The sequence below is a fragment of the Sinocyclocheilus rhinocerous genome, unplaced genomic scaffold, assembly GCF_001515625.1.
Source record: "Sinocyclocheilus rhinocerous isolate Xijiao unplaced genomic scaffold, SAMN03320098_v1.1 scaffold254, whole genome shotgun sequence".
Taxonomy (NCBI): domain Eukaryota; kingdom Metazoa; phylum Chordata; class Actinopteri; order Cypriniformes; family Cyprinidae; genus Sinocyclocheilus; species Sinocyclocheilus rhinocerous.
Genome location: NW_015628690.1, coordinates 1476658 through 1498059, shown reverse-complemented (window position 1 = coordinate 1498059; position 21402 = coordinate 1476658). Strand labels below are relative to the sequence as shown.

At 37.0% G+C, this 21402-nt stretch overlaps 3 protein-coding genes across 4 annotated transcripts in view; 2 read left to right on the top strand and 1 right to left on the bottom strand.

The window, feature by feature from the left end:
* The window catches only part of LOC107738178 (translocation protein SEC62-like), a 9100-nt gene extending 3171 nt beyond the window's left edge, over nt 1-5929 (top strand). The window contains exons 2-8 of the mRNA XM_016549906.1: nt 834-942; nt 1077-1182; nt 1613-1814; nt 1936-2031; nt 3269-3329; nt 3411-3530; nt 3645-5929. Coding sequence (XP_016405392.1) covers nt 834-942; nt 1077-1182; nt 1613-1814; nt 1936-2031; nt 3269-3329; nt 3411-3530; nt 3645-4120 — 1170 coding nt within the window. The 3' untranslated portion in view covers nt 4121-5929. The remainder of the gene's footprint in view (nt 1-833; nt 943-1076; nt 1183-1612; nt 1815-1935; nt 2032-3268; nt 3330-3410; nt 3531-3644) is intronic.
* A 1001-nt stretch (nt 5930-6930) lies between these two features.
* Nucleotides 6931-17163, bottom strand: LOC107738176 (NAD kinase-like). 2 transcript variants are annotated; one of them, XM_016549902.1, is made up of 12 exons: nt 17077-17163; nt 13681-13941; nt 13490-13573; nt 12534-12663; nt 12255-12363; nt 12040-12125; nt 11752-11854; nt 11487-11641; nt 9797-9896; nt 8191-8348; nt 7954-8036; nt 6931-7731 (listed from the first exon to the last, which is right to left on the bottom strand). In XM_016549902.1, exons 2-12 carry the CDS (start codon nt 13929-13931, stop codon nt 7572-7574), a joined length of 1419 nt encoding a protein of 472 aa, XP_016405388.1. In that variant the 5' UTR covers nt 13932-13941; nt 17077-17163; the 3' UTR covers nt 6931-7571. The 2 variants fall into 2 exon arrangements, with proteins under 2 accessions (XP_016405388.1, XP_016405387.1); XM_016549901.1 differs by having other exon boundaries at nt 16985-17154.
* Nucleotides 17164-19447: 2284 nt separating this feature from the next.
* Nucleotides 19448-21034, top strand: LOC107738252 (probable G-protein coupled receptor 160). Its single transcript, XM_016549974.1, has one exon. It carries the CDS (start codon nt 19750-19752, stop codon nt 20800-20802), a length of 1053 nt encoding a protein of 350 aa, XP_016405460.1. The 5' UTR covers nt 19448-19749; the 3' UTR covers nt 20803-21034.
* The last annotated feature ends 368 nt before the right edge of the window (nt 21035-21402 follow it).

Below are 21402 nucleotides of genomic sequence, written 5' to 3'. Positions count from 1 at the left end.
CTTATATTTATTTAGTACATTTTTAAATTAATGTAAAAACTAAAATGAATTGTAAAACTGAAAGTATTTTTTTTTAATTGTGTTCAGCACGGTGGGCCGCATTTGAATTCGTGGCGGGCCCACTGCTATAGTGCCTAACAATTGGCAGAGCAGGCAGCTGACTTCTGCTTTATGAAGGGCCTCCATATAGGGCTGTTTCAACGCTATTTGGTTTCGGTTTCATTGTCTTCTGAATATGACCTCGTTAGTTATATCGTAACACATACACACACAAATTATATATATATATGTGTGTGTGTGTTAGTGTGTGTATATATATAAATCTCTGACGATGTATCGTCGTATCGAACACAGCACTAATGGACATTCATTTTGCTAAAGGTGACATTTAACAGTGTTATTAAATTATTAAAGTAAAATGTAAGATACAATTGTGTCTGTAAGTCAGTGGAGTCAGTAAGATTTTGTAAATGTTTTTGAAAGGAGTCTCTTACGTTTACCGAGGCTGCATTTATTTGATCAAAAATACAATACGAATAGTAATATTGTGAAATAATAAACAAAATACATTTCTTTAAAAAAATAAATACATTTCTAATGCTAACCCAAAGTTTTTGAGCAGTAGTTCAGTATTACCTAATGGCATGAATTAAGAAATCACAAATATCGTCTGATAACCAATATTGTACTGAATCTACATATACATTGTGCATTCCTACTGCTTGGCAGTATAATAAATGTGATCTAAATGCAGATTAATCTGGATCTGCTTAAATAATCAGCAGATAAGTTTTATCATCATGACTTCATGATCTTTGATCTCTCGTCTTCAGGAGGTCAGTGAACCTACCAAGGAGGAGAAGGCGGTGGCCAAGTACCTGCGCTTTAACTGCCCCACCAAATCCACCAACATGATGGGACACCGAGTGGATTACTTTGTCGGTCAGTGCGCTCATTCCTGCCCTGCTTTCTTCTGTTTCCTCTGCATAGGGTTTATATCAAGGTTTCGTTTATTTATTTGTTGAGTTCTCGATGTTCTCTCTTTGCAAACCAAATGTTTGTTTTCTGCTCATCAGCCTCCAAAGCAGTCGACTGTCTGCTGGATTCAAAGTGGGCCAAAGCAAAGAAGGGCGAGGAAGCTTTGTTCACAACCAGAGAGTCGGCGGTGGACTACTGCAACAGGTAAACCTAGGCTTTTCTCTCATTTCATGAAACTGTTTAGAATTTCTATGGTGTTTGATACTACAAAGCTTTTGAAGAAATTCACTTATTGTCGCCAAGGCAGTAAAAGCACTTATATTGTGAAATATTATTACAATTTAAAATCGCTGGTTTCTATTTTACTATATTTTAAAGTGTAATCTATTCCTGTGATTGTAAAACTGAATTTTCAGGAGCCATTACTTCAGTGTTCAGTGTCACATGGTCCTTTTCAGGATTTTTTTGATGAATAGAAAGTTTGAAAGAACAACATTTATTTGAAATATTTTGTAACATTATAAATGTATTTTGATTAATCAATGCGTCCATGCTGAATAAACGTAAACTGCAAAGTTTTGAATGCTAGTGTATGTCAATCAGCCACTAATTTGAAATGTCTTGCTATTCACAGGCTTCTAAAGAAGCAGTTTTTCCACCGAGCCCTGAAAGTGATGAAGAAGAAGCCAGAGAAAGATGTAAAGAAAGAGAAGGAAAAAGAGAAAGAAAAAGATAAGGCTAAAAGTGACAGCGGCAAAGAAGAGGAGAAAAAAAGCAAAAAGGACAAAGACAAAAAGAAGGACTCTGAGGCTACGGACACAAAGAAGGAAAAAAATGTATGACTAGATCATCTGATAGGATGAGAAAACACAAACACATTCTGTTCCACTTGAGGTATTTTTTGCATATGTGCATATCATAATTTCTGTTTTTAAACTCTTGTTTCTGTATGTTTAGGATGACAGTCCAGGATCTCCAAAGAAGAAGAAGGATGTGAAAAAGAAATTCAAGCTGGAACCTCATGAGGACCAACTGTTCTTGGATGGCAATGAGGTCAGGATGACTTTAGAAAACCATATCTCATGGTTGCTTGTAAATTGCATACCTTTTTATTTGATGATTAATTGTCATAAAAGTAACTGCAAAGAAGGGTTTGATTGTCTGCTTACATTGCATACAGTGTAACCTTAATGCGCATACACTTTATGTAATAGTATTTTCTCCACATTGAAAATGAAATCAAATAATAAAATGTATGATTAACATTAAGGTTTTCTAAACAATACTGCACAGGGGTAGCATAGTGTTATTTTGATATTATTTATGTACTATTATAATATTTAGTAATATTTTGAATTAGCTTCTATTTTTTATATTTCAGTTTTCATTTTAATTTTGTTTTAGTTATTTTGTATGTTCTTCTGTAAATGTTAATGTTTTTACTTCTTTCTTAGTAATTTTAGTGCTTCAAGTTAAACGTACTTTTTTTAGTTGACAAATCAACATTTCTCATTTTTGTGTAGATTTTCTTTTTTAGGTTTATGGTTTTTTATCTAATATTTGGATTTTATTTAGTGCGGTCAAACGATTAATCGCGATTAATCGCATCCAAAATAAAAGTTTTTGTTTACATAATATATGTGTGTGTACTGTGTATATTTATTATGTATATATAAATACACACTCATACAGTATATATTTTGAAAATATTTACATGTATTTACATGTATATATTTATATAATTTATATATAATTAAATTTAATATACAAATATAACATATTTTTCTTGAATATATACCTGCATGTGTGTGTATTTATATATACATAATAAATATACACAGTACACATACATATATTATGTAAACAAACACTTTTATTTTGGATGCGATTAATCGCGATTAATCGTTTGACAGCACTAATTTTATTTAATTTCAGCTTTATTTCAATTACCTAAAATTATTTGTAATCTCTTTAGCCTTATTTAACTATTTCAACACTGGTACCCTAATAATAATTGTATTTAATTACATTTATTTTTAATAACAATAATAATAATAATAATTTTATGTCATTATACAAGTATAATTATTTTTAAACGCTGATGTTTTTTTTTAACCCAGCCAACCTGAATATTATAATATAAGATTATTTTTATATAATTATTTAACGAGTATTGTAACTATTGTTGTTGTGATTATTAAAATATTACCTTCAAAAATGAAATGGTTCTTCACTTTCACAAGTACTTTTTGTTCTAATTAAAAAGTTATAATATTTTTCTTCCCTACAGGTTTATTTTTGGATTTACGATCCAGTCCACTTTAAAACCTTTGCCATGGGCTTGATTCTAGGTGGGATTTTTTTTTCTCCAGTTTAGCCTGACTGTCGTTTCTCTGGCTCCAGTGCTGATTCAGAGCTGTGTGTGTTTGCAGTCATTGCCGTCATCGCAGCCACTCTGTTCCCGCTGTGGCCCGCTGAGATGAGAGTTGGTGTGTATTACCTGAGCGTGGCAGCAGGATGCTTCGTTGCCAGCATACTTCTCCTGGCCGTCGGTATGAGCTCTAGACTTTTCGATCTTGTATTATACCAATATTTCACATTACAGTCCAATGACACCGCATCTTCTGTCTTTTCTCATCTTATTTCTGGTTTCCCCTTTGGTTCAGCTCGTTGCATCCTGTTCCTGATCATCTGGCTAGTGACCGGCGGCCGTCATCACTTCTGGTTCCTACCCAACTTGACAGCCGACGTGGGCTTCATCGACTCTTTCCGCCCCCTCTACACGCACGAATACAAGGGTCCGCGCTCCAGCTCCAAGAAATCCAGCAGCGAGAAATCTGACAAGGATTCAAGCAAAGCGCAGAAATCAGATAGCGAGGACAAATCAGACAGCGAGAAGAAAGACGACGATGAGGAAGAGGATGAAGACGGCAATAAAGAAATGGAGGCGAGCGAGGAAGCGGGCGCAGAACGTCAGTCGGACACGGACAGTGACAGACGGGAGGATGAAGGGTCGCAGCACAGCAACGGCAACGACTTTGAAATGATCACCAGAGAAGAGCTGGAGCAGCATACAGAGGAAGAGGAGGAAGAAGACGAGAAAGAGCACAGTGAGACTAAGCCCTTGACTGTTCAGACATAAACATTTTCCTCACGCCGCACACATACTCCCATGCTCCATGTAGACCTGCTGACGTACTTCTGTCATGTTCGGAAGATGTTTCCCATTTCTGTTCAGGCTGAGATCTTCCTCTGTGCAAACAGACAGACTTAAAGATTAAACGAGAGCAGGAAACGGCTATGATGACAATGGAAAATATCGCAAAGGCTGTTTGGTTCCACTGAAAATGCTTCCCCCACTATGGATGCAAGAACCGCAAGTCTCCCTGACCCCGTGTTTTTCTTTCATCTTTGCTTTATCTAAGTATTTTGCTGTATAAACACGTCAGTAGTGGATTGGTGAACTTTCACAATGGTTTTTCAGTTTCACCCACGTATAAAGGTTCGCTGTCCAATCTAGTGAGAGAAATTCAAATCTGGAAGTTTTTTTTCGTTTCTTTTCTTTTGTACCGTTGGATAATTTGGACGGACCAATATATTTTGTCTTAGATACCTAATAAGTGTTACTTTCTATCATAAATCTCAATGGCACTTGGCCTGTGACATTTCTGTGTGGAAATCTGGGAGATCTTGCTTGGTTTGAAACGAGAGCTGTATTTTTGTGGACTTGTGACACGGTCTGCCTCATACATTTCTGCAATCACCTTTTGTGACCCTGATGAGAAATAGTCCTTGTTAACGGAAACGGACAAGTTAATAAATCCGAACAGTATCCTTGATTGAAGTAGGCAAGTTATTTAAAACCAAACTCCATTTGAGTCTCACGAGGTCGACTGCGTTCACAAGGGGAAACGACATCCACATTTGTGCCAAATGATGCGGGATATTGATGCTTTTTTCATATACATTCAAATTCTGACCAACTTCCAGAGAAATAGTTCAAACATGTCATGCCGTAGCTCGCATCCATGCATCATAGCCTCTGGTTTTCTCATCTGGTCTTCAAACGCTGAGGTTGACAAATCGTACTTCCCCGTGGGGCTGTGGTCCAAAATAGCCTGTTAGTTAGTTAGTTCGCGTTTTAATAGGGCCGAGGTCCAATACTATCCTTCTGTAGGGTTGCATACTATTGGCTAGAGTATTATTTTACATTAGCTGTTTGTTTTTTTTTTGAGTCATGCTGAGGATGATATTTAAGAGATGAAATACAAATGTATCATTTATATATGGATTGTATAAATCTACCAGAGATGTTCATGCCAGCAGTTCAGGTTCAACAGGAACTGTACTCTATTTTATAATGTCAGACACGCAGGTTTTCATTTTACTGCATTTTCTACAAATACTAAAACCACCAGTAAATGTTTTCGATGATGGAAAGATTGGTTTTGGACAATGTATTCGAGACTGAAAACATCTGTTCATCTGCAATGCTTTGACTCTAGTGGTTATCAAATGCGCACAAGAGGCTGCAAAGGTGGTTTTTCTATATTAAAAAACTGAGAACCCTTGTTAAAGCATCCCTCAAAATTCAAGTTCACAAGGAGCAGGGAAACCCCTCGTGCCCGAGTGAACATCTCTCTTTCTTCTTCAAATGCTAAGAATCTTTAACCATGTCTGTAAGTAGATGATCTTGTTGGTCACACTTAGTGTTCCTGTAGAAATACTATGTATGTCCTCACTATTCTTTGTCATTGACTTTGAAGACCTGGATAGACTGGGCATGACACCATGTGTGTATCTATATCTGTATTTTCTTTCTATGGAACTTCACTCACCTTGGTTTTCTGTCCCAATGTCTTTGAGATAAAGATGCTGATATGCCAGATGATTTTTTTTTAATTGGCAGGAAATTTAATTTGCCATTGGCTGTCTGTCATAAAATGTAGTGTTACGTCATTTATAAAAAATTAACTGAAATCCCATAATTTTTTTACGTGGTCCGCATCTTCAACTAACTAATTGTCCGTATTTGGATCAATGTTGAGGACTGCGTTTTTGCAATATCTGGAGAATAATTTAAGTGTCTGTCAGATACTAGATCTGTATCCTTTCATTGCAATAAAAATATAGAACACAAGCAATTTGCATTGTTTTGTTGAAAAACAACACAAAATTGATGCTTTCCGTTTTTATAAAATATTTCACAAGCAATTTATTCATTAGGGTTTTTTTTTTTATAATACAATTTATTTTCCATTGTTCTGCAAACATTGTTGCATTGGTAAATACAACAGGTTATAAAGCCCTAAAATACATAAGGATACATTTCAAATGACAAAAACAAAAGAAAAGAAACTTTTATTGAAATATTACAAATGAGACAAACACACATCATAGGATCTCTTATTTACATCAAACCGTAAACAGCTAACATACATTCAGCTATACTAAGTTCTTATGCAATGACATGATATGACCTTGCACTGCCAGAAATATTTCATGAGAAATGCAAAACATACAATGCATCTGTAAATAAAAATATCACAGCTTAGAGTCTTTTAAATATTCAACTAAACAAAACAGATAATGGCTTTAGAAATAAGGATTTGAAAATGCAACATCCTGTGCCGCCACAGGGAGGCTACAATATTCTTTGACAAGAACTACTTGGGTTTGACAGCCACCTAACCTGACAAAACATTAGTTATTTGATTCATATTCAGAAAGGCTCTGCACAGGTTAATCAATTAGAATGAAAATCAAACAAAAGCTTGAGCTACAGGAAAAAGACTGATAAACTGCATTCAATCTTAGTAGTTGAATGTACAATGGTGTCTAGTAGAGCACACAAAACTGATTGCCAACATGTTAAACTGACAAAGCATGGCTTCTCATACAGTTTATTACAAATAAGAAACCACACAGAAAACCAAGCTTTGTCTGTTTGTAGGTGAGGAGTTTGTGGTCAATTTAGCTAACAGCTACAGAGTTAAACACACACACAAAAAAAAAAAAAAAACTCAAAATGAACATTTTATGCTCAGTAAATGACTTGCAACACATTTCCTGCTATAATGTGCATTTCAAGTTCAAATATGTGGTGGATGATTTGTAATTAATGTTACCTAAACTATTTAGAAGTGGATGAATCTACATAACCTACAGTACAAATTTAAATGTTAGTGGATTTTTAAATAATTCTTAATAAATGGTATTGTAATAAAAAAAAACATACAAAATATACTATAATAAATCAGATCAGTTATTTAGCATGTTGTGAAGCGGTCAGCTGCAAAAACAATTCTCTAAGAAATACTGTCTGCATAACGATGTTTAGCAGTCGCACTATGACATTTTATGTTAAGCAAACGTTTTGTTGCCGTTAAATTGCAAGTAATCCAGGCTAACCTCTAACAATAAATGTGTTATTTCTCAGGTAGCACACGAGCACTTATTGCGATTTATAATGAAATCTGTAAATCTATGAACATAGAAATGTGCAATGTAAAAATAAGAATTTTGAACTCTAACCCCCTTTTCAGTGAGTCAGGATGGAATGTAAAGTCAACAGAGAGTTTTGTGGTGATGTTTCAGTTCTCCGTTTCTGAAGAGTCGCTGGCATCCGTTAGACGTGTTTGCTTCTTGCGGACGTTCCAGTGGAGACACTGAGCCAGACTGTCAAACCAGTCGTACACCAGATCATGACAACAGATGGAAGGGACCGGAAAGCAAGAGGTTGTGATCTTAATGCTATAATGGAAAAAAAGAACTCATGATTAACAGATGCGGCAAGTGTGGTTGAGAGTGCAGCTTGAGAAAAAAGGGCAAACTGAATTTGAACTAAAAGGTTGAGCGCCCTATTGAAACTGTTGATGCTCATTTCCATAACCGTAATACAGCTATTGTTGTAGCACTGGATTATGGGAGAGGTCAAAACTGTTTGCTTATGGGATTGTGCAAAAAGAGTGTCACCTGTCCCCATGCTGGATTTCCTGCCTCTTTCTGCCGTCAAACGAGACCCAGGCTGTGTTGCGAGCATCAGGCGACAGCGTTATCTGCAGGGTAAATACAGTTAGCGCAAACAAATGTTCTTCTGAAGCTCTCATTTGAAGGAAATAAATAAATAAAACCTAAGTTTAACAAATAACTATATCATTTGGCAGATGCAGTTTCATCACAGAAATGGAAAAACCTCAGTCCCGTTCTCACCATGAGCTCCACTCCTGCGGGCACCACGATGGGTCTAAAAGAGAGGGAGTGAGGGCAGATGGGGGTGACCATGATGGCAGGGACATTAGGGTGGATCATGGAAGCTCCCGCTGCGGCAGCATAGGCTGTGCTGCCTGTGGGGGTGGAAACTATTACACCTGCATAGAAACACGCCACATATTTGCATTTATTTTCATGGCAGCTGGACTCTCTTGCCAAAGCAGATGAAAAGACCATAATGTATTGATGCATCTGCTAGAGCTATTAGGAAAAAAAAAAAGATCAAGCACTCAGATAATGAAGCCAATCTAAAATGTTAATCATTTTAAAAATAAAAATCAAAGCCAAGCTATCATTAAAAAGTCTGTTGTCGAATGTCGATAAGATGTTTTAATGCTTTCGATGTCTCTTAGGCTCAACAAGGCTGTATTTATTTGATATACAGTAAATACAGTGAAACATTATTACTTGTAACTGATTTCAATTTGATATCTATATAGATTTTAAAATTTAATTTATTCCTGTCATAGCAAACTGAGTTTTTATCAGCCATTACTCTTGTCCCATGATCCTTCAGAAATCATTCCAATATGCAGATTTGATGCTCAAGAAACATTTCTTATTATTATCATCAATGTTGAAAACAATTGTGCTGCTTAAAGGGATAGTTCACCCAAAAAATAAACATTCTGTCATTAATTACTCACCCTCGTGTCGTTCCAAACCCGTAAGACCTTCATTCATCTTCGGAACACAAATTAAAATATTTTTTTATTCAATCCGTGAGCTTTCTGACCCTGCATGGAGAGAAATCGAACTCAAATGTTCCCAGACCCAGAAACATAGTAAGGACGTCATTAAAATAGTCCATGTGAAATCAGTGGTTCAACCGTAATTTTTACAAAGCTGCTTCTTTTTGTGCGCAAAGAAAACAAAAATAACGACTTTATTCAACAGTTCTTCTCCAAATCACGTTTTCCACCATTATTGAGAGTACCTCTGCATGTAAACAACGCATGCATGTGATGCTGCTGACATACTGTAGAACACGCATGCACTGAGTCTTGTTTACGTGCAGAGGAAAGTAATGTGCATGCGTCGTGATACTCTCCATAATAGCTTCGTAAAATTACGATTGAACCACTGATGTCACATGGACTATTTTATAACCTATGCAGGGTCAGAGCTCTCGGATTTAATCAAAAATATCTTCATTTGTGTTCTGAAGATGAAATAATGTCTTACGGGTTTGGAACGATATGAGGGTGAGTAATTAATGACAGAATTTTCATTTTCCCATGGGTGAAGGGTGAACTATCCCTTTAATATTTCTGTGGTGGAAACGGTCATACTTCTTGTCAGGACTCCGTGATGAATAGAAAGTTAAAAAGAACAGCATTTCATGTCAAATGGAAATCTTTTGTAACATTATAGATGTTTTTACTGTCACTTTTCAGCAATTTAAAGCGTCCTTGCTGATTAAAAGTACTAATTACATTCTGAAAAACCCGTAACCAGACCCCTTTTAAGTGGCTTGCACAATGGTGACAAGATAAAAAGGGATCTATCAGTGCTGTTTGTAGCTGAAGCGTATGATTGCGCTCACCATCTCCCTGTACAGATGTGATGAGGCGTCCATCCAAGTAAAGGTCGACGTTAGACAGGTAGGATGAAGGCCCTCTGTCCACCACCACCTCATTTAGCACCTTTATACACACACATAATATCCATATCACAGAATTACACATAAAAGCATCCAACAAACAGAACCAGAAGAAAACATTTCTGTATTTATCACATGCCACTCTGGTCTAAAATATCTCGCACGTAAAAGCGCAGACTGTCAATGACATTATGTTATTGCTATGACAACTGGACATGCAGACCTATCACAGTTGTTATTTTCAAATAACTCCATTATGTCTGTTACCATGGAAAAGGTCTCCAAATAGTCTTGATGGATTTTTTCCCTGAAATAATATTCTGAGAGTGCCCTTACTTGGCAGACATTCAGGCATTTTTCTTGTGCAACATTTTAATATCTCGCATCTATTACATTAGTTTTCTTCATGTCTCCTCAATCCTAACATAATTTTGTTATTACTGTAATGTATATGAGAGTGCTGAATTCTAATAAAGCAATAAGCCCCAAGAAGCCGTGGTTTACAGTGAATTTATAACAGCTAAGGGGCGATGTTAGAAAACCCCCTTAGCTGTTATAAATTCACTGTAAACCACGGCTTCACGGTGCTTATTGCTTTTATAAACCGGTTATTCCATATATGTAGCAAGGTTTCACAAAATAAAACAAAGCAAATAAAATGTAATGATATTAATAAAAACATTATTCTTCCGGCAAACAATGTTGTTCCTCCTCAGAAACGGTTGTGGTTGCAACAAAGTGGTTTCCAAGCAACACACAGACGTAAACAAAGGTGTATGTTTGTAGAGTAATTTACAACAGCTTTGAATGTGGCTCAACCAATCAGAATTAAGGACTGGAACAATCCGTTTTATAAAATACATTTTGTAAATTTTTTAAGCTAATAAATGATATACTCATTGTAAACAATATGTACATTCATGTATATGTATATGTCTGTATGAACATGTGCTCAACCGTTCAAAGGTTTGGGGTCAGTAAGATTTTTTACACATTGTTTTTGAAAGAAGTTTCTTATGTTCAACCAAGGCTGTGTTTACGTGATCAGTAAAGACAGTAATATTGTAAACTGTTATTACAATTTAAAATTCTGTTTCTAATTTAATATATTTTAAAAGATAATTAATTCTTATGATGGAAAAGTTGAATTTTCATTCAGCAGCCATTACTCCAGTCCTCAATGTCACACATTCCTTCAGAAATCATTCTAATTCTTTTAAATTAAGGATTTCATTTTCAAATTTTTTTTCAGGATTCTTGGATGAATAGAAAGCTCAAAAGCATAGCATTTGTTTGATACAGAAATCTTTTGTAATACTGTAAATCTATACATTTACTGTCACTTTTGATCAAAAGAGGCCATAAGCTTATTTTATGGGCTCTCCCTTAGAATGTCATGTGATTGGTTGACGCCACACCATCAGATTTGTCCAACGTCCTTATTGGTGGATTGCAAGTTTAATTTTTTTCAGTGTTTGTGTTTGCTTAGAATTTGTTAGGCCTGTGTGCCAAAACGTGTTGGCAAACAAAGACAGACTTTGTCTCAAGCCCAGTATTTTGATTCTTTGATTTCTCCATTTCACAAATGTCACTGGTTTTGTGTTCAACAAATACTTTGTGAGTGCTGCATTACCTGTAACTGTAGTGTGATTTTGCCTGCCTCATTGTTTATGTGGTTATGAGGCAATATTCCGTTCTCCTGAGCACTGAGGAGCTGCTCGTTCCTCTGGAACGTGCCCTTCACCACCTTAACCTTCAGACGACTGCGCAGGATGATGGCAGCATTACCTACAGGAGCCAGACACAAATATATAAAACAACATAAACATCTAAAGCACAACAACTACAGTTCTTCTGGTTTCAGAGATGAAAAAAAAAACAACTCTCAATCACTCTACCTTCAAACACTTTATCCACCTCTGTTCTAAAAGACTCAAACTTGAATGGTGTGAGAAATCCTAAGGAGCCCAGATGGAAGGCCATGACCGGGGGAACGCTGCCCTTAAACAAATAAGACAAAACCACATTTCATTCTTAAATAAATCTCTAAACAACTCACTTTTGCATATCCAAATTCTCTCAAATTATGATGCACACAGAGAACACCCAATGGAAAGCAGATGAGACTGACCTAGTAGGAGACTCTTGTGCACAAACAAATGAGATAAGATGAGATGAGAGAATACCTGGAAAAGAGATGATGCATACAGAAGAGTCCCATCTCCACCCAAACAAATAATCAGATCGATGCAGTCCGAGATGTCATCAAACCCTGTGTGAACACAATGATAAATCACTAATTTTCCTAATGCACCCAATCCTTCATTGGTTAATGGTGTGTCAAGGTTATGTAAATCATGTTACAGGTGAACCTGCCGATAACACAGTGAGGTTTCAGTACCTTCCCTGAATGTGCACAGCTGATTGCGAAAGGCTGAAAATGAGTCATCCCTCATGAGAGAGCCATCGTCCACAACTTTCTTCTCCACATAAACCATCAGATGTTTCTCCTGATGGTGGAAATAATTGTGTAAGTTTTGTGTAACCAAATCTAAAAAAAAAAACTAATGATACAGTGAAAAAAAATGAAAGGGTAACAATGAAAACAATGAAAATGAAAGGGCGCCTGTAACTTCCTAGCTTGTAAATCAACTACTAATGTTGCTTTTGTGTAACCTACCTCCACGAGGAACCTGCAAAGCTCTTTGAACGGCTCCAGAAGGGTCTCATCTCGGATCTTTCTGATGACCAGGACGTTGAGCGGTGGTTTGCTCCAGGTAAGCCGCTGGCTGGCTGGATCCTGAATGTGCCTGCGGGGAAAGTCGACAGAGTAGGCAAACATGGTATGTGTCGGCAATGCACTCGGAGCAAAGCAAAACGGCATGTACTTTGTTCTGTTTCTACACTCGTTACGCAACACAAGTCATGATCAAATGTTGGAAAGCACTGTGATGTGGACTTCTGCTTTTGGTTTCTCATAGTTCTAGGATCAGATCGTTTTCAGTATTAATAAATTAATTAAAAAATAGCTGTCGTTTGACACATTCACAGTTTGTTTTTTAACTTCAAAAATGTAAATATTTATATACACATCTTATTTATTGTACCAAGGAATAACTGGAATAACTAGCTGTTGGAATAAGTCCAACAGCTAGGTTTTTCTATAACTCCACTAAGTTTCTAAATTTTATCGTTGCATGAAATCCAGAAAAAGTCTTTTTTAGAGACTCACTCTAATCATCTTTCTTGATCTGAAACATACAGAAAATGAAATAACTAACATATCTCATTCCATCTAAACAGCATGTTAAGCACAACATCAGATATCAAACCATAAACCCCACATTACCCTCTGCGTGTGGTTTGTCCTGGGGGGGCGTAAAACAGGCATAGTGCTGGGGGGCTTTTTTTTTAGAAGGTTCCAGCAGGACCACTCTTGTGACAGCAACAGCGGTGCCGGACTGCGCTGCTCTCTAGCTTCATCCAACAAGCCACCCTCAACCAATCAGAACTCAGCACACACAGCCTTATCGCCACACTTGTGTAATCCTTTGCTTGACTTAAAGTTTAAACAGTAACAAGAGACGGATGTGACCTAGCTCCTTACCAAAAGTGAACCTGACTTTGCTTACTTACATGACTGAGGTTGGGTTGGGAAGAACACAAGCTTTGGGTCCAAAGTGAGTAGCAGGATATGGTCCATGTAGAAAGTGCCCTCGTCTGCAACAAACAGGCACTTAAATCACTGCACATTTTTATTTTAGGGTTCATTATAGACAACAATCCAATGACCGCACTCAAGTTAAACCAAATGGTGTGTTTTGTACCTGCATCTATCCCATCTTTTTGGGCAGCTCTCAGCAGTGTCCTCCACTGATGCAGAAGCTTCTGATCCGGGATGCTCAGGCAACCAATGTACGCTTCCCCCCAACAGGTGTTCTGGACAGTCTGGCCTCCGAAGAGACCTCTTCACTTCTTTGCGTCTCCTTGGAAGTTTCCCCTGCCGCTCCTGCTGCCTCTGTGACCGCTTAGATAAACTACCCTCCTCCGCCTTTCTGGAGGGCGGCTCGTCTTCCATGCCTTCAATTCTTATGGGGGACAAAAAAAATTATACATCATTATAAGATAACCAAATAATGTAAATGAGTTGAGAAGACCTAAGTGGGCCCCCTCATCATGGGGCCACGGAAAACATTCCTGGTTAATAATTCAATGGTACCTATATTTCCAGGCAGCCCTGCTGTATATGGGTCAAAGATGAAAAAGGGTTTTTAAGCATCAAAACAATAAGGCTTTGAATTGTTGTTTTTCAATACATTAGAAAGTGTCCTGTTCAATTAAATAGTTTTTTTCTGCGCAAAAAATAAATATTTAAAGACTAATTAGTTTTATTTATTGGTATATATTACCCAACATTTCAAGTCATTTTCAGGTTATCGGGCCCAATCTTTTGTAATACTTGCATGTTTTATCTTCATTTATGTTGATTAAATCACTAACTTTTTCTTTAATATACAAATTTCTTCATTCATTTTGACATATAAACTGGCTGAGTGAAGTGATTTATAAGAGATAGAACAATGTCTTATTTCCCTGTTCTTGTCTGCATGTATAAGTTAAGCACTAAAAAAAAAAAATATATATATAGCTGCAAGCAGCAATTACCGGGGTTCAAGCACTTTAAGGCCTTTAAGGTGGTGTTGGCCAACCTGGATGTATGACTGACAGTAAAACACATCCAATATGGAGAATAGGCTCACAGACACACACACACACACACACACACACACTGAAATGAAATTATTAATCTAGTATATTAATACTCAATCAGCATGCTTAAACACACACACACATACATTTTGTTGCAGATATAGATAAATTGTAGGTGACACAAAACTTATTGCAAACATCTAATGCCACTTCAGATGCAGCTTCTGTTTCCTCTGCAGTGAAAAGATAGAGTTTGTTAATACTAATTTGAAATTTCATTTGAATGTTAACAACTCTACAGTTTCTTATTATTCTAACTGAATTAATTGAAACAAAGTAAGAATCTGATGTGAAAGATGACACATTTAATAAGGTTAGGGGAAAATTTCCATTTATAAACATAGTGGGAAATGACATCTGTTTTGTTACATACAGCAACTCATTTAAAGTTAACTATTTCTTCCTCTTTCCAGTCACAGAGCACTTTATTTTGAGAGTTGTTTAAAGGGGTCCTATTATGCTCTTTTACAAAGTCTTGATTTTGTTTTGGGGGTGTACTAGAACAGGCTCTCATACTAGGTTGTTCGAAAAACACATTATTTTTCACATATTTTACATTATTACAACACCTCTCTCCCCAGTCTGGCATGAACGGCTCGAATAGTTCCTGTATCAAATGAAGGCCCGCCTTCTGAAATACGAAATGTGCTGTGATTGGTTAGCTGGGCCAGTGTGTGTTGTGATTGGTTAGCTGGGCCAGTGTGTGTTGTGATTGGTTAGCTGGGCCAGTGTGTGTTGTGATTGGTTAGCTGGGCCAGTGTGTGTTGTGATTGGTTAGCTGGGCCAGTGTGTGTTGTGATTGGTTAGCTGGGCCAGTGTGTGTTGTGATTGGTTAGCTGGGCCAGTGTGTGTTGTGATTGGTTAGCTGGGCCAGTGTGTGTTGTGATTGGTTAGCTGGGCCAGTGTGTGCTGTGATTGGTTGGCTGGGCCAGTGTGTGCTGTGATTGGTTAGCTGGGCCGGTGTGTGCTGTGATTGGTTAGCTGGGCCGGTGTGTGCTGTGATTGGTTAGCTGGGCCAGTGTGTGTTGTGATTGGTTAGCTGGGTCAGTGTGTGTTGTGATTGGTTAGCTGGGTCAGTGTGTGTTGTGATTGGTTAGCTGGGTCAGTGTGTGTTGTGATTGGTTAGCTGGGTCAGTGTGTGTTGTGATTGGTTAGCTGGGCCAGTGTGTGTTGTGATTGGCTTCACTCGGCGCCTGGTCGGGAAATGTCATGCCCCTTACCTCAGTGTAAATATAGCTTCAGTGTAAATATTGCGTCAAAATCAAATCAATTTGAGCGTGATTTAAACCCGGGTTATTGTAAGCACTCTAAGTTCATCTGCCTTGGGAAAGCTAGCGTGTCTCCGACATAGTGATAACACTTGTTGCCTTCTCTAGTGCAGCTCAACCAGGTCTCGTCCCATTCGTCGATATTTGTGATATCACAAATCCCGGAAAATATGCGTTGTAGTCCAAGCGAGTCGTTCGTTGTAGTTTTTGAAAAGTGATTTCTGTTAAATAAAATATCTTCTTTTGAAGTGGACTTTGAGCTTTGTAACTTTGCAGATCTTTTTCATGCTCAAACAGCAACATTACAGACTAACTAAAGTTGAAAAAGTGAAAAAGCATAATAGGACCCCTTTAAGCAAATTTGCATAGATTTTTGTTCGTATATGCTGTCAATATATATTTCTTAAAAAGAAAATCGGAATCGGCAGGTCACACTTCCAAAAAATCGGAAATCGGAATCGGGCAAGAAAATTGCAATCGGTGCATCTCTAATAATAGCTGACATGAAATACTTTAGGGAAGTTAACATGTTCTGTATTGAGACATACAAAACTCCATTGAACAACTATTTTTAACAGAATTGTGAGATTCTAAACGCTACATTAAATATTTGCCATATTGCAAAACAATTCAACACAAACAAGGTGGTTTAAAATTATTAAAAAGGGTGAAAATAAAAATAAATACTATAAATATAGACACTAACTTAAATTTAAACTGTAAACTAAAACCTTGATGGTAATAAAAACAATTCCATGTACATGTTATTTGTCAAACGCCTATGTATTTATTTACTGTTTTTCGTAATGATCTACTTAAACTGGAACAACCAGTAAACCACAGGACGTGCTGCACAATGAGCAAAGGCAGCGAACTGTTAATCTGAAACTTATTTATACTACTACAAATGCAAACTATCACGCTACTAACAAGGATTTTGGAGTGGTGACAAGCAGCAGCAATCTTAAACACATTAAGCGACACGACACATTAGATTATTCAGACATCAGCGAGAACATTTTCATCGACCAAACCTTCCGTTAAATTAGCCACACGGAGCTAATTTAGCTAAACACATTACACCAGCGCTTACCAAATCACAGGGAAAAAACGCGCAACTTCCCTTTTGGACTTCACAGTCTTTCACAACTGAAGAGGTAAATTTAATACACTTGAACGCGTTACCTTGACAGCAACACTATTTCCAGGCTACTGAGGCTTACGGCTTATGCTCAATAGTATTATGGGATGTCCACAATGACATCACGAGGGCGCTCGTGACACTAGTGCTGATGCGCAAAATATTACGATTATGCCTTCGTAATATTTTCCTTACTTTTTTTTTCTTTGCCTTTTGTGTGGTTTTAATACATTTATCCAGGTCTCTCTTTATATATAAAATTATTTATTATTAACATGATCTCTTCGAAGTCATGATAAAAGTCTCTCTTCCACATGCTGAAAATCCCGTTTATGAACATCCTGAACTGAAATAATAATAATAACAATAATCAAGGAATCAATCACGAATAGATATTAAAATCAGTTGATAATATTTTAAGTACACAACTGATAACTATGGCCGCGATTCACATAGGCCTATTGATAACTAACGTACACTACAAGGTTTCTTAAGTAAACAGACATTACAAATAGCCATTCGTTTGTCTTATTTAAATTTTCTGTCACGCAAGTGTGTAACTGGGACAATTACATAAAAATAGATAATAATTTTCCAGTATGAATAAGAAATGAATAAACAGGTGTGGTTTGGACCTTGTTATGATTTATTCTTTCATCAGGGTTCAATATCAAAAGCAGTTGCACTTCAGTCATTTCACTTTTATGTGACACATCTGTCTTCCAGCAACACTCCGCTTTTGCAAACAATGCATAAAGCCAATGCATAAACAGCTGCTATTATACTAATTTTATATATCATTTTTTACTCATGTCTGCCTACACATCTTACATTACAAACTTTGTTCTTCTGAAAGAAACTAGCGCTCTGCTTTATATAAATTGCTGTTTATAAAAAGTAAAACATGTCATTTGTTTTTTGTTTGCAAATTAGTCACAGCTACTTTTGTATGATGGAAAAAGGATGAGTTTTGGGTGCTTATGGTTTAGTTAGAGTACCAGCAAGGGCTAATTGGGCTATGCTAACCAGCATAATCCTGGATCAACATCTTTTGTTGATCTTGGAACAACATTCATGTCCAAAAACATATTCTGACCCCTAAACTTAACCCGAACCATAACTGTAACCATAAAGAGGACAAGAAACCTTGGTTGTAAGCCAAAACATAAAATTAACTGGAAACTTGTCACTCAAATCTGATCATTTGATTGGATGTTCTGCTTGGTAAAATCACATTCACCATCACGTGTTTAAATGTTTTTGCTGCTTAAATCCAAGAAATGGAAATTCATTTTTAAAAGCTGTTTTGAGTTCTGAAAGTTGAAAGCTTTATTACCACCTCCGGCAGGTCAAATAGTGAAAAGAATTTTTAAAAAAGACCTTGTCAAATCTCTGATCTTCTCATACCTGACTAAGATTCATTCAATGGACAACCATACAGCACCCTGCATGATGAAAGATTAAAATGTGAGCCTGCACATCAGTTTTTTTTTTGGCCAGGGATGGAGACAGAGCCTTTAATAAGGAAGGGAACATAACCAGACTTGTGCACCCTGTAATTGTGTCCAATGTCTTTGTAGTCTGCTGCTTTTTAAGCTCTAAGCAATCTAATGGTTTTTACCATTAGGAAATACTTGTCCACATCTTTCTCAAAGAAGGGTGGAGCCAACTTAATGTGCCTTCTTGTGCAGACATGTCCCTGTCTCTTCTGAACATGGAAAACACTCTGTTTTAGCAACACCCAATTTAATTTTCTTTACAGCCAATTATTTATCCATAGCTTTAGCCGTAAACACACCCTTTTAAGGTCAAGTTCCTTTCTGCACAAACCTGTACTCTTTTAACCTTATAGCTGGATGTTACAAAGAGACAATGTGGCCTTGTAGTAATAAACCCTTAAACACAATTTTTTTAATTCTAGTTTGTTTGCTAACAAATGTCCAACAGTGGGCGCATATGCATTACAAGATCATTTTTGGCATGCTTTTCTTGAAAATCGTAAACAATTTAAGAGTTTTGGCATAAAATGAATGACTACATTAGAGTAGCTTTATTTATTTTTGGCAATATTGTGCAACAACTGTAATTTTTGTAGCCTACATTTCATGGATATAAGCCATTTTCACATAATAAATATTGAAATTGTTCATATGTATTTCACTCTTTGCTTAGATCATCAGTCATAAATGTAAAAACAAAAAAAAAGAGTTAAAGATTGAAATTCTGGGTTTGGAGCAAAAGTAAAACAATAAAAGTAGCAATAAAATAAACAATAAAAGTTTTAAAAGTAGCAAAATTAAATGACAGACATGGTAATTTAATCATGGTTTTCCAAAATATTTGAATGTGACCTTCAAATAAATACATACATGAAATTTGTTTATGTCATGTCACTACACTTAATACATGTTTTTATTGGCAGGAACTGTTGAATGAAAAGGCAAGTACTGGCAAGTATACTGCACTGCTGGTATGCAGGTAACTCTAGTTATGCTAGTGTTTATTTTCAGCTTTTATATCTATATATACAGTTTTAATATTTTAATATGTAAGTTGCTGAATGAGTAGTGTTGTTGAATCAGCATTAGTACAGATGAGATGAACTTAACAAAAAGTGAAACCACATCTACATTTAAATACATGGAAACAATTATATAATGCCCATACATGCTTAACAAATAATAAAGAACTCTGACTGAAAGTGGGCTATTCGTTTAATGTGCAGGGCTGGCCTTCACCTCAGTAGGGTGTGTCTACTGACAGCTGATGTGAACTGTTTCAATGAGGAACTGCTGGCCAGTTACAAGAAAGACTGGTCTGTTGATTGTTCTGATTTCAGCCTTGGATTATGCTGTACCATGGAAACATCAATCCCTTCGCTTCTGCTGGTTCTGTGGCTCAAGAGTTTGCTGAACTGGCTGGTGGTCGTGGTGCAGCGACACTACATGATCAGGAGCTTCTCAGGATTCTTCTGCATTTCCTTGGCATTGATTGACAGTCTCTTGAGTTTTGGCCTCGTGGCTATTTTCTATCTGGAAGACTTCAACATCTCAGGCTGGCACTTCACCAGGTATCACGTATGCCTGCTGGCTCAGATTACTTGTTTTATCTACGCCGTGCTCCACTGGCCAGTGTTCCTCCTTGTAGGACTAGACAACTTCTGGACGCTATCATCGAGCTCAACACACACATCCTGGAAACAAAAGCTTACTTACATAGCTGGAGTGTGTCTCCTTTGGATTCTAGCAGCTTTGTACGTTTTCTGGGAGCCTGATTTTGTTCTGTTGTTAGAAGATGTTGAGAAGCACCAGTGCAAGCTGTTTAGTAGATCTCAGAGCTCTCAGGTTCTCGTAGCAATGTTACTGACGGTCACCTGTGTCATTCTTTACTCGTACGCTCCGTTTGAGAAATGGAGGGTGCAGGTGTTTCTGCATTCCACTCAACAAAGCTGCTTGGTTTGTTTAAGGCGGGCCATGCATACGTTCCTCAGCACGTGGGCCTCGTTTCTCGTTCTGATGATCATCTCGCCGCTGCTGCAGATAGAGATGCACGCGCACCTGCAGCTGAACGTCATCTGGTTGTGTTTCGTCAACAGCTTTTTCGTCGCTTTGGCTCTGTGCGGTCGCTCTATTACATCGAATTCAAAGAAAATCGACACCATTACAGATGGTTTTTGTTCCTGGTACTTTTGTTTTACATATGGAGCTGACGAGTGGAATTATGGACAACAATCCAATGACCGCACTCAAGTTAAAACACTAAATATCTGACCATGTTTACTTCGGAGAAGGCGTTTTTCTTTGCTTTCTTGTTTGAATAAAAAAAAAATTGCAAATAATTTTTGCTCAACTGATTCGTCTCTACTAGAAAAATGAATATTGGACCAGCACCTTTTAGAAGACTACTGATGTAAGAATTATGTGATTTCTGCTTCAAAGGTAGAACTCAAAGTGTTTTCCGTCTGTATGCAAATAAACTGGACCCATGAAAATTACAAGGAAGATGCACAAAAGTAAGGAAGTAGCCTATATTTACATTTGATCTAGTCTAGCAGTCTAACCGGTTTATTCACTCCTCGATACTATTGAAGTTTAGGAATATTTACATAAGATCATCCAAAAATGTAAATTCTGTCAATATTTACCCCATGTCGTTTCAACGTTGTATGACTTTGTTATGTGGAACACAAAATAAGATTTAAAGGCACAATATGTAATATTTTTTTATTATAATATCCAAAAACCACTAGAACAGTGTTATATATTTTGCTGACTTGTGTACTTACATTAACCCAAATGTTTCGAAAAATGTTTAAATCCAGAGAAATAAGCAATTTTAACTAGTGACACGGACCGTGTCCATAGTGTCAT